This window comes from Lepidochelys kempii, chromosome 1 (assembly GCF_965140285.1).
Source record: "Lepidochelys kempii isolate rLepKem1 chromosome 1, rLepKem1.hap1, whole genome shotgun sequence".
NCBI lineage: Eukaryota > Metazoa > Chordata > Testudines > Cheloniidae > Lepidochelys > Lepidochelys kempii.
The window spans coordinates 79438663-79451928 of NC_136380.1; the positions used below are offsets into that span (position 1 = coordinate 79438663).

Consider the following 13266-nt stretch of genomic DNA (forward strand, 5'->3'; position numbering starts at 1 on the left):
TAACAAGAGTGATGAGGAAAGGTGAAATATTACCAGCAAGAGAGCAGGGGGGCGGGGACCTTTTCTACTGATAATCAAGGTGAGCCATTTCCAGAAGTTTACGAGAACAGTAGGAGGGGAAATAAACATGGGGAAATAGTTTGACTTTGTGTAATGACACATCCACTCCCAGTCTTTATTCAAGCCTAAGTTAATTGTATCCAGTTTGCAAATTAATTCCAATTCAGCAGTCTCTCGTTGGAGTCTGTTTTTGAAGTTTTTTTGTTGAAGAATTGCCACTTTTAGGTCTGTAATCGAGTGACCAGAGAAATTGAAGTGTTCTCCGACTGGTTTTTGAATGTTAAAATTCTTGACATCTGATTTGTGTCCATTTATTCTTTTATGTAGAGACTGTCCCATTTGGCCAATGTACATGGCAGAGGGCATTGATGGCGCATGATGGCATATATCACATTGGTAGATGTGTAGGTGAACGAGCCTTTGATGGTGTGGCTGATGTGATTTAGGCCCTATGATGGTGTCCCCTGAATAGATATGTGGACACAGTTGGCAATAGGCTTTGTTGCAAGGATAGGTTCCTGGGTTAATGTTTTTGTTGTGTGGTTGCTGGTGAGTATTTGCTTCAGGTTGGGGGTCGTCCCCCTCCCTTCCCCCCCCCCCCCCCCCGGCTCTCCTGCTGGTAATAGCTCACCTTTCCTGATCACTCGTGTTACAGTCTGTATGGTAACACCCATTGTTTCATGTTTTCGGTTTATATAAAATCTCCCCACTATATTTTCCACTGTATGCATCCTATCAAGTGAGCTGTAGCTCACAAAACTTATGCTCTAATAAATTTGTTAGTCTCTAAGGTGCCACAAGTACTCCTTTTCTTTTTACGGATACAGACTAACACGGCTGCTACTCTGAAACCTTTTAACTTTAGGGGTCTCCAGTTGCCTGACAAACTACAGAACTACATACCTTTCACAGACAGATGGAGTTCCAAACTCCTGGCTTAGTTAATGAGGCTAGAGCCTGCTAAGCTGCACAATCATTACTAAATATGTTAATGTATCACATTCCACTTTACTCTCTTTACTATGTGCATTCTTGGTTTGCGTACAGCAAGAGAATGTTCAGCCATTACAAATGCTTTGTTTGTGCAGATCTGTTGCAACATTTCATTTCTACCGCATGAATTGATAATGGCTTCCCAGTCAATTTCTTCAGACAGCCAACTCTTGTTGGTGTGTGTTGCAAGGCTACATTTCTGTCACAGAGTCCAGTTTTCAACAAAAGGTTAAATGGAAAAATCTACCTTCCAGTCACATTAGTTGTCAAACTGGCAGCCTAGAGCCCCCAAGTCCAACCTGTACCTCATTGTGGTACGGGGTGTAACATCTGAAGTAGGGGATTGCTTGTGAGACCTATGCCATCAATGATGAAGGCTGGTCCAAAATATCACTTTGGGCATTATGCAAGGTGAACAGGTCCAGTGAGAACCCTGAAAATGACTGCTAATACAGGTAGGGAAGATGCAGGGCACAAGCCGCACCTAGCTCTCTGAGGTGAAGGAAATTGCTGAGAAAGACTCAACAGCTTGGGTCGCATTGTGTGAAACCAGTACTGGTAGATCAGGAAAAGGTTTTCATTACTGGGCCTCCGTCTCAATATCTGGGGCGAGGTATTCTTTAGGACAATCGTTCACTATTGGTTTTGATCAGCATGAGTAACTCAGCACTCAGTACCAGGGTTAAAACCACTGCTCTACTCTCAGCTGCTAATGCCCTGTCGATGCCATCTTCCCCTAGTGCACTTGTGATGGGCTTGCAACAAAGCCCCCTTGGGGACATGTCCTGTGATGTCAGCAGGCGCATCTGCAGTATACCGTGACAACGTATTCAATTGTAGCTGGGATCGCCACCAATCCATCAAAATTGCAATCTGGAATATTGCAATTCTTTACAGGTGTGGTCATCAGGTCATTATCTCATGCAAAATGGACCATCTTGGCATATCAACTGCAGGCCTAACAGAAGCAAGGCTGATAGATCATGGGCACCACAAGGTGCGAGATTCATTAATTCTGTATTTTGGTGGTCCTAACCACTTACATGGGGTAGCATTACTACTGTGAGGCAAGGCCAAGTCCTCCTTGATAACGTGGATGCTCATGTCTTCTCAACTACTTATTGTACTACTTATTGCACATCTTAAACATTGGCATGGTCACTTCACTGTCATAGTAACCCATACGTGGTTTAGTCAGAGATCACTTCTATGAACAATTGGAATCTCCAGTACGTACTGCCCCTCCACATGATAATCTCATGATCCTGAGCGACCTAAATGCAGTTACTGGCACCCTCTGAATTGGGTTTGAATAGGTTATTGGCCATTAAGGTTCAGGTATACCCAACGATAACTCCTGCCACTTGCTCACGTTCTGTGCCTCCCAGAGTCTTTCCATTCTTGGGTCATGGTTCAAGTGGCAATGCATATACCGGATGTCCTGGATCTCGCATGGCGGCATCACTCAGAAGAAGTTGCACCGCATCATCACACGTCACAGGTGCTCTTCACCTCTTGCAGAGTATATTGCGGTGTGGAATGTGCCGTGAACACGGATCACCACCTATGGTTGCCCGCATGGTGTCGCTGCTGTTTCAATGAGCAAATACGTCCTCTGCAATGATGAAGAAGTTTGACTTCGATGCACTTCTCCACGTGCTGGGTTTAGCCAACAGGTTTTTTATTGACATCAACAATAGACTCTCAGTCCTAGCTGACCTGCCAGACAACGTCGAGGTCGCCTGTTCTCTTCCATCCTCGACCAATCTGCCAAGCAGATAATCGGCTACAGGAGCCCAACACATCAACTATGGCCATCAAAGGAGCCTTGCAGACAATTAAATTGAAGGCAACTGCCCTCCAGCGTGGCGATAAGTGCACCCATAATCAGCTGAAGTGAACGTTCAACACCCTGGCACTTCATGATCATGAAGAATATTAAAACCAAGTAGCAGATGATGTTGAACTCAGAATAGCCAGGAGATACTTAAAGGCAGCATTCTGCACAATCCGCAGTCTCAGCAATCAAATAGTAGTTGCTATGAATGCCATCTTGAACGACAGACCATGTTTTGTGGTCAAAGACAAAGCTGCAAAATCTAGGATCAGGTCCACCCACAACCCTAATCTCTTTGAATAATGAAACTGTCAAAGAAGTGCCAGATTTTGCTATTTGGGTTTTATACTCACCAGTTCCTCCAACTCTCACATAGAGGGTCTCCACCAGATTGCCATCGCAGCATCTGCCATGGGTTGTTGACAACAGTGGTTCTCAAAGGTGGTCCGCCGCTTGTTCAGGGAAAGCCCCTGGCGCGCCAGACCGGTTTGTTTACCTGCCGCGTCTGCAGGTTCGGCTGATCGTGGCTCCCACTGGATGAGGTTCACTGCTCCAGGCCAATGGGGGCTGTGGGAAGCAGTGCGGGCCAAGGGATGTGCTGGCCGCCCTTCCCACAGCCCCCTTTGGCCTGGAGTGGTGAACAGCGGTCAGTGGGAGCCGTGATCGGCCGAACCTGTGGGCGTGGCAGGTAAACAAACCAGTCCGGCGCGCCAAGGGCTTTCCCTGAACAAGCGGCGGACGAGCTTTGAGAACCACTGGTTTACAACAGATATGGAATCATCATCATCTTGGCATGACAACTAAATTCAAGATCTATTCAAGCTGTGCCCTGTCCATACTGCTGTTCAATTGTGAAACATGGATACTATGCCGCTCAGACTGGGCAAACCTGGAGGCTTTCCACACAAAATGCCAACGTTATATATTGGACATAAAGTGAAATGACTTCATTTTGCATATGTTTACTGTCACTCTGGTCTACAGTCTCCTGTGGCCATTGTTTGTAGACGGCATCTTATGCTTTTCAGACATATAGCGAGAATGCTACAAGACATTCCAGTGAACGCCGTTCTCTGGGTGGCTTGTAACATCTGGGATAAAATTTCACTGACTGAGGGGTGGAGGCAGCTCAGAGGCAGACCCCATATTACATGGATGAATCAAGTCTGTTCCGAAATTGGACTCTCGGTCTTTTGCAGCTGCATGGGAATGGATCAAATGGCGAACGCTTGCTACGGCCAACTGTTTGGCTAAGCACTGAAGAAGAGAAGAAGAAGAGCACAGAGTCTGTTGTCCATGAGAGGCAAGGTAGCTTCCATTTTTAAAAAGCACAAATGGAGTTTGGCATATCGTCAGTTTTGTAAAGGATTAAGGTTATCAAGTACCTAAACCAAGGACTCAGGCTGCACCCTAACATGCAGTTAGGGTTTCTGAGAACACAACATGTCACAATAATGTGATATGCTGACAGGTATTAAGGGGTTAATCTAAGTCCTGGACGTAATGATTTGAAACTGTCTTCCTTAAGCCATTGTGGTCTTTTAAATACAGCTTAGTTTACATTAAAATATCTTTTTAAATTTGCCTCCTCCATTGAAACCTTTTTGAGGATTCCTGGAAGGTTTGTGTGTCTTCTAAAACTGCTTCTGCAATCATCTGCTCAGGCTGCACCTCTTGCTGCAATAGCTAGTTATGACAGTATTTTGCCTTGCTGCTGCAGCATCCGCCCCTTGTTCCAGAACTCAAGATGATCCTAGTTCAAGGGAGCCACGTTACTTTCAGTCTGGCTGAGTACACCACTCTTTATGTCACAAATAAGCCCCTTATTTTAAAGAAAAAAGTTGAAATGAATTGCTATATTGCTGTAAACTAATCTTTAAGTATAAGAGACTTAGTGTGTTAGGTCAGCAATTTACGTAAATCCCTATTTTCCACAATGTTTAGACTGGATATTATTTTATAGCAGATAGTATAATTTTGTTATAGCTCCTTAAAAGGACCAACCACAGTCTCCCTTTAAGACCAAAGTGTACCTTTGCACTTGTGCAGCCTGTATTCTTCTTGGACCCTTTATTAACATTCTTCCCCTTATATGCTGTTCAATGGCTGCCAGAGCTGAGCTGTTCTGCACAGATTTTCAGCTCAGATGGGGGGAGGGTGTGTTAATTACAAAGAAAGATGGAGACAGGCCAGACAGCCCCTCTGGTGAACTGTCTCATACATGCGCAGCTTACTTCCTGCTGTTTTGCAGCTACAAAGATCACCTGTTGGTGTTGGCATTCACCCAAGCTGGGGCCTAGCGGAAATGACAGAATCAGCTAGAAATGAGAGCCAGCTCATATTCCAGCTACCCAAATGAGGGAAATACAAAAACAGATGATTGCAATATGACCTAGCTGCTTCATATAGGAGCCAAGAGGGGAAAATGTAGAAAACAATCATTTAAAAGAAAGCTCTGCTTATACTGGGTCTCTGACTGCTGCTATTTTCTCTCTACATCCACAACAGAAAAACACATCTCCACAGAGAACTTACTCTCTCCCTTCTGCCCCTGCTTGAGATGTTGGATGCTCCCAACCCTAAATAAAATATTATAAACAAAGATCCATATATTTTACTTAAATAATCAGCCAACTCCACTGGTCACACATGCTTATTTAAAGAAAGGATACAAAATCGAGTCTGGAAAAACAATATGCAAACCTACCTCTGACTGAAATTCATACCTGTATAGGAGAAAGACTATGCACCATTTAAGTTTCATTTCATCATTCTAGTCAGAAAGGCAGATTAACAGTAATTAAATCAAAAAGATAATTGATATAGGCTGTTTTTTTAAATATAGGAATGTTGCCTTTTAAATGATAAAATACTTCTATCCAAGATTCTGGTCATATACTATACTTCCAGAAGATACAGACTTCAAATGAGGCATTGCAAGCTATTTACAATCTGTATTTACCCAAAGCAGCAACATTCGTGACATTCAAAATGTTTAGTGGAATATCTCTGACCATGAGTTCAAACATGTTTTGACATAATAAATACACATTCTCTAGTATGGCTTAACTGTCTTTAAAAGAGTTTCAAAGAGGTTCTTTTTTTGCCCAGTAATTCTTTTTTTAAAAAAGTGAATATTAATTTTTGACAAGGCAGGTTTTTCTTGTCCAAGCAATGGAATGAGCCCTTGCTGAGAAAACACTTCATGAATACTCAAGGCATATTTCAGTTCCTCAATAAGCACCAATTCTTCAAACCCTCAGAGTATCAGGCAGCTTTTGTGACTTTGGCCTTTCAACTGTGACACTTCCTGCCACACCCTCCTCTATTTTCACACATAGCTTCTGGCAGCTAGACAGGTAACCAGAAACCAAACCCTAGTAGTGAGAGCAAGCATGGCCTAATTTGCACATTATGAATTATTCAGGACTTCCTGATTCCTGCACCTGCACAGAGGCAGGAAACTTGCAAGGAATGAGCATTACTGTTCTCTTGGGTATACACAAGTTCAGTTACTGCTCAGCCACTTTGTTCTGTAACTAAGGGTTTTGAGTCTTGTACTAATCAATGAAAATGGAAAAAAAATTCTCACAGAGTCAAAAAACAGGGCAATCATTCAACTCTGTGAGAATTTTTTTTTCCATTTTCATTGGTTAGTACAAGACCCAAAACCAACTTGTCTTTGGTCTGAGATCTGAGGTACAAATTGACTTGGGGTAAGTGACTGGTCTCTTGGGCCTGGGAGCAGCCTGAATCTTTTGTGATCTTTGGTGTAAGTGACCATTTATCACTTAGTCCAAACACACAGACGAAAAAGCATTAAGTCAATGCTAAGCAAAAACTTCTATACTGCATCTCCTGTTCCTACTCCCATTGCATCTCTCTGGGTTTTGTTCTTTAATGCACCATCACCAACAGATTTCAGAGTAACAGCCGTGTTAGTCTGTATTCGCAAAAAGAAAAGGAGTACTTGTGGCACCTTAGAGACTAACCAATTTATTTGAGCATAAGCTTTCGTGAGCTACATCGGATGCATCCAATGAAGTGAGCTGTAGCTCACGAAAGCTTATGCTCAAATAAATTGGTTAGTCTCTAAGGTGCCACAAGTACTCCTTTTCTTATCACCAACAGAGTCGTCAGTTAAAAGCTGTGCTCATTAATCACAGGCAGCTAAGCATCCTGCTTTGACTGGTTCAGTAAAAGAGATCTGCAGCAACTGATAACACAACCTTTTTAATCCTCTGTTTCAATGGAACAAGTCTAACAGAAGTGTTAAGTATTCAGGAAGGTACAGTCAATCTTTTCAAACCTTCACTCTTCTTCTTTCAGTGCCTAAATAAGTTAATTTAGACTTCTTTCAATGCAGAATGCATGATTGGTCCTACATTGCCACTATCTCATTCCTAGCCAATAACAGGTTCTCTGGGTCTTTTAAAAGTTATTTTAATTAGGCATGTAAACACGTTGCAGTCTTTGATACTCTTTCATTCAGCATCATTAATCCCCAGCATGAAATCAATAGACTTAAAACATTTAATCATGTAGAAATGCAACCTACAAATCCACAAATGACTTTCATTCATCACGTGCATGGACAAATACCCTATAAGTTAGAGGCTATGCCTTCTTTTGCTGCCTTGGGGATCAGGCTAGTCTCTCATAGAAATAAATAAAAGGAGTACTTGTGGCACCTTAGAGACTAACCAATTTATTTGAGCATAAGCTTTCGTGAGCTACAGCTTCCAATGAAGTGAGCTGTAGCTCACGAAAGCTTATGCTCAAATAAATTGGTTAGTCTCTAAGGTGCCACAAGTACTCCTTTTCTTTTTGCGAATACAGACTAACACGGATATTACTCTGAAACCTGTCATAGAAATAAATAGATCCTCTCTTTGTAGATATCTGTCAATAAGAAAGAATAGTCATTAATGAGAGGAAAACGTGATTGTTTGCTAAGTCATCATATCCCCTGTCCTAGAGTCACGTTGATCTGATGAGACGGTCCCCTACTTATACTAATGTAGATATTTTTTTAAAACTTTTTTTGTGGTAACTAGGTCACAGAGTCTACTACATGTGCAGTAAAGGACAGTATCTTCCTTCCTACAGTGATTTAACCCTTAGCACATCACTAATTATACACATAAAAACAACACATATGGACAACAAGAACCGCTATTTTTGTTTTGTTTTATTAAAAGAGAATTTGCCCTCAGGTCATTCCCGCGAACATGTGAAGTCCAGGGGCAAAGGTGCATTTTGCTGGGAGAATTTTGCCAATGTCTCAACGTGTACTGCAACACAAAGAAGCCTTTAGAGGATTTCCTATGCGTAAGATCCTCCGAACCCATCAGGCTATAGAGAGCAACTAAAAATCTCACCAACAAGGCAGAAACCTCTGGCTAGAGTGTAAACACGAAGAGCCATTGATTTCTATCTGTGGGGGATTAAAAGGGATGGAAGACGTAAACAGGGAAGAAGGATAAAAGTAAGAGTAGTTGAATTTGGTCATATTAATCACAATTAAAAGATTAACATGAATAAGGTTTTTTAAAAAGAGCAGTATGAGACAGGCAGTGAGATGAATATCCTATGTCTCCAATGTAGTAAAACCCATTCTCCTACTGTAAGTGACTGAAGGAATGAAAACTTTATAACGAGTATGACTAATCTGTACTTTACTGTAGGTATTTTGAGCCTTAGTGAGCATTCTTGATTGGTTCTTTTGCAGTTATTCCCACTGACAATAAGGTTTATGTGCTGAGCAGCATGGAGGGAAAGGCATAGTTTAGGGAATTACTTCAAATGCCTTGGCTGTCCCTAGCTGCATTAATTTTTCATTGCCTCATTTAGGCTAAAAAAATGAGCTAAGTCTAAACTATGTAATGAGGGCATTCAAAATTGGGCAAAAAGAAGATCAAGCATTTTCTTGTGGAGGCGCTTCAAATTATTATCAGTAGCACCCTGTATTGCTGTTTATTAACATTAGAAGGAACTATTTAAAAACTTTTTTAAAACACATGGTTCAGGCTAACTGAAAAAAAGTATCACTTTTCTACTTGACAGAGGCTGGGGCGGACTCTTGATTCAAAATGACAATTCAGATCCAGACATAGGGTCAGGTTTTCAAAAAGGGGGGCTCTGCCTTGAAGCTGAGCAGCAGGAGCAATCTGAGTCCTTGCACTTCTAACTACCTAACAGCGTGAGTTAGGGGTGCAACAATATATCTCAAAACGCTGAATTTAATTAAAATCTGCTAGCTTATCACAATCACTGCTTTCAGTTAGCTCTGTAAATAGCTGAAACAAAAAAGAAAAGTGCAAGTTTTTGTCTTTGAATAGTCTATGAGTCAAAGCAAATCAAGGTGAAAATAGTGTCCAGCAGGATAATTCAGACCAAGGAAATCATCCAGCTCCACAGCAGTTTGACCCTAGCTTGGCCCCAGAGGCAGCTCTACAGCTGCCAGCTAGAGATCCTGCCAAGAAGCTAGCAGAGGTGCAAGCCAAAAAGCCAGCAACAAACCCACATGCCAGTACAGGAAAGCTATATTCCAGAATTTGGCATCTGGGTCCTGCAGCTGCCAACCACTTCCCATCTGACCAAAGCTGTGCAGTGTGCTCCTAATAGAACAGCAAGCGTGAACTGTACAGGAGCAAAGAAGTACTGTCTGTAGCACACAGAGGATGAAGGAGCATCCTGTACCTACCAACCTCTGAAGTATACAAATAATGCTGCTGTATCACCAATATAATAACCTGGACCGGGAGACATATTTTCAAGGATACAGTGGGAAGTGATAAATGTTTTGCTGGAAAAGAAGCAGGAGCAACACTGTGGGTATTCACGTCAATGGGAGTTTTGTTACTGACTTCCCTAGGTACAGAATTTTTGTGTTACTAAATCTGAATAAATCCATCTTTTACATTGAAAGGCCAAATAAATTTGCCTGTGTTTGACTGCAGAACCAGTGGATTGATTTGAGCACGAATGGCCCTCAGCAGATTTCCTGAGCATGATAAGCCAGAAAAGCTTCAAGGGGCACACAGAAAATGCTTTTCCTGTGCTCCCTGAGCTATTCTGCATGACTCTCCCTACACAGAGCTCTTCTGCAAACCCACTACAGCACTGTAACCATCCCACCTGTGCTCCTCATAGGAATGAACCCACAATTTATCCCTGTGTTTCAAAATTACAAAGACACAGTACACAGAGGGGAAAAATCTTGATCCCATTGAAATCAGTGGTAAAGATTCTCTTGGCTTGTATGGGGCCAGAATTTTACTGGAAATATTTAGAAATCAGATGCTCTTTAATTAGTCGTCATGAGTTTAGTTCAGGGTTCTGGGCTTCCTCAGTGACAACTGACGATGGTACCACTTAGTCTTAAATGTAAAGAATGCATCTCCCTGAACAATCTTAAAATAAATAATACAGTGACTTTCAGTATTTAAAAGACAATGCCTCAGATATCAAAATACAAAACTTGAGCATCACAGAAAAGAAAGGCTCCATATTTTTAAATGATGGTGATGTTGTTTAAAAAAGAAATGAGATGAGATTTTAAAAAATGCATAAGAGTAAATGCTTAGCTGTCATTGAAACTGAACAGGTAGGTAGAGCTCTTGGGAACTTTTAAAAAACTTCATCCGTTGCCCCTAATTTATATTGTGCAACCCCACTATTTTGAAGTGGTTCTACCCTACTGGGCTTCATTAATCCTTATGACTTAAATGAAAGTGCAGAATGAAATGAGAGTCAGGAAGTAGAAAATAACTGTGGAATGATTGCCTATAAGAAAACAAGGGAGTACTTTTTAAAAGCCACCTTAGACAGAAGCCACATTAAGCTCCATCTTAAGAGTTAATGCTGGGAAACCCTGAAGTGATACGGCATGATTTCTGTCTCAAGTTACACATCTGTAAAATAATAATAATAATACAAATTACTTAAAAAGGGATGTTTGTTATATTACTTTACAGCTGTACAAAATTTTGTAAGCCCAAAACTTAATAGTAAGAGCAAGAATGTACTTTTATATTAAAAATAATGAATATATTACAATTTTAAACATGATATGATGCAAATATACCAATTTCCCTGAAATTTCATGAAAAAAGCATAATTTCAGTGACATGAAATTGTCCAAAACAAAACAAACTTCTTGAATGAAATTTCATGAAAATAAATTATTTATACAAATAGTTGCATTTAATTTATAATAAAATTCACTGTTTCTGAAGACTGTTGGTATCCTGTTATTTTCCCTAACTGCAATAATCCATAACTCCAGTAAGCAAATTAAACCAACTGTGATGAGTTTTCCTTGCAGTATGTTGAAGATTTAAGTGAACTGTAGGAGTTAACAATTTCATATGATATATTGAGATTATCCCATTATCCCGAATTATACCTTGGGTTACATCTGTGCAACCACACTGATGATTCCCCATTGCTTAAGTGAGGTTGCATAGATGTAACTGAGGGGCACAATTCAGCCCATTATGTTTAAAATATTCAGAAGAGCCTATAAATCATTTCCTATGTTTTCTAGCTGTGTTAGGTTTTATTTGACTCGCTAAAATACTGGACTTTATTCTCATCTGACACTAGTGTAAATCAGGAGTAATTCCACTGAGTCAATAGAGTTACAATGGAGAACAACTGGTGTCAGAATAGAATAAGGCGCATTAAGTCTCCAGATGGTCTACCCATGCACTCTAAGGAATCTTACTAAGGTTAACTTGTATGCATTATTGAAGACATAAAGCTAGTATTCATAAACTGTAAATAGCATATTCATAGTGTGTAGATGTTTGAAATCCCCTAACTTTCCTGACTCAGGGATCACACAGTAACACAAAATCTGCATAGACCACCCCCAAAGAAAAGAAAATGAAAAACAGAATAAAGAAGATGAGCTGCTGAGAAAAAAATAAGTGTGGGAGCTATGTTTGAAGTGCTGAGGAAACCCCTGTTTCATGGTCAGCTGCTCAAACATATCTTATTCTGACATTATGTGAAAGTTAAGTGGGACATTTTAGTCTTACGAAAATCCTAGAAAAATGAAAATGCTATTAAGAAGTGTCATAATTTACAAATCAAAGCCCTTCTTTTAGGGTAAAATTGAGAGATTGCCATCCCCACTGGGGATCAAAAGGAGCATGTATCCAAAATGGTAACAGAAATGTTCAAATATACATTCCTTAAGAAACACAACATTTTAGGACAGTAATGGGCTCTCTCTCCAACAAGGAACAATTTCCAAAATTGTGGTTGCTCTTTCAACTGGCTCGAAGAAAGGTATTAGGGTTGGGGTTTTCATATGAGAGCAGATATGCCAGCGATCACTGATCAGGTTCAAATACTTACTTAAAATCAATGAGTTTATATAATTCTTTTCTTCCCAAGCAATTTTAGTGCCTTGAGCTGGCCTGAGAAGGTGAGTTACCATTGCCATTTTGTAAATGTTGGAGAAATGGGAGTTTGAAGTTTCTGTAATATAAATTTCTTTAACTGTATATTAATGGATTAGGAGAATCATTTATCTATTTGACTGTTAATTTATGAATGACAAAATATAATTTCTTTCAAATGTTCTCCCTCTCTTAATTTACTGATGAAACTGAGGTCTAATTATAAATTTGAGGAATGAGATTTTTCTATAACATATTTGTTTACACTAAACATATACTGCTATGATCTAAAATAATCTAGGACATTTCATTGTATATGTTTTAAAATTTGATAAAACAAAAACAAACCAACACAAACAGTTAATCCCCATGAACATGTTATACACAATATCAATGTCATATGCATATTGGACTGCACATATGTAAATGCTCTTTGTGCAAGCCAGACATTTACTGGAGCTCCCAATGACTTCACAGCACTTGCTGGAATATCCCACATTTTACTTCAGTGGGAATATCTAGGAGCTCAGCACTTGAAAAAGCAGGGTATTTATGTAGAGGCCAATATATGGAATTAGGAACCTAAGTTTAAACACACATTTTTGATCATTTTAGCCTCACTTCCGCCTCCCTCCCCTGGAAAAGGTATGTTGCTCTTTTGTAACAGTTGTTCTATCACACTATAACCTTGTGAACCTTGGGATCACTGGCAGGGATTAAAACCTACGTTGACAAATTTCAATTGTGGAACCTTGTGTAAAATGACGTTGTTATTAATTTCAAAGAGTTTACTTTGGCTGTACTCTATATCTTATCAAGCATCAGAAGAGCCATGATTGTTTGTTCTATTTTCATATTTTATTTACCAGGAGTTGAAAATACTCAAACTTAACCCTTTCCCAATCCAAAACCTCTGTATCTAATGACTTGGCACAGCCCCACATGCTGTCTCTTACAAGAGCC

The 13266-nt window shown here is 40.2% G+C and overlaps 1 protein-coding gene across 9 annotated transcripts in view; it reads right to left on the minus strand.

Annotated features, from left to right (window-relative positions):
• The window catches only part of KLF12 (KLF transcription factor 12), a 370069-nt gene that overhangs the window by 75790 nt on the left and 281013 nt on the right, over positions 1-13266 (minus strand). The window contains exon 7 of one of the 9 annotated variants that reach the window (XM_078853316.1): positions 12183-12382. The exons of the other annotated variants lie outside the window; for them this stretch is intronic. Coding sequence (XP_078709442.1) covers positions 12304-12382 — 79 coding nt within the window. The 3' untranslated portion in view covers positions 12183-12303. Of the gene's footprint in view, positions 1-12182; positions 12383-13266 lie in introns of those variants that run through there. 9 annotated transcript variants of the gene reach the window in all.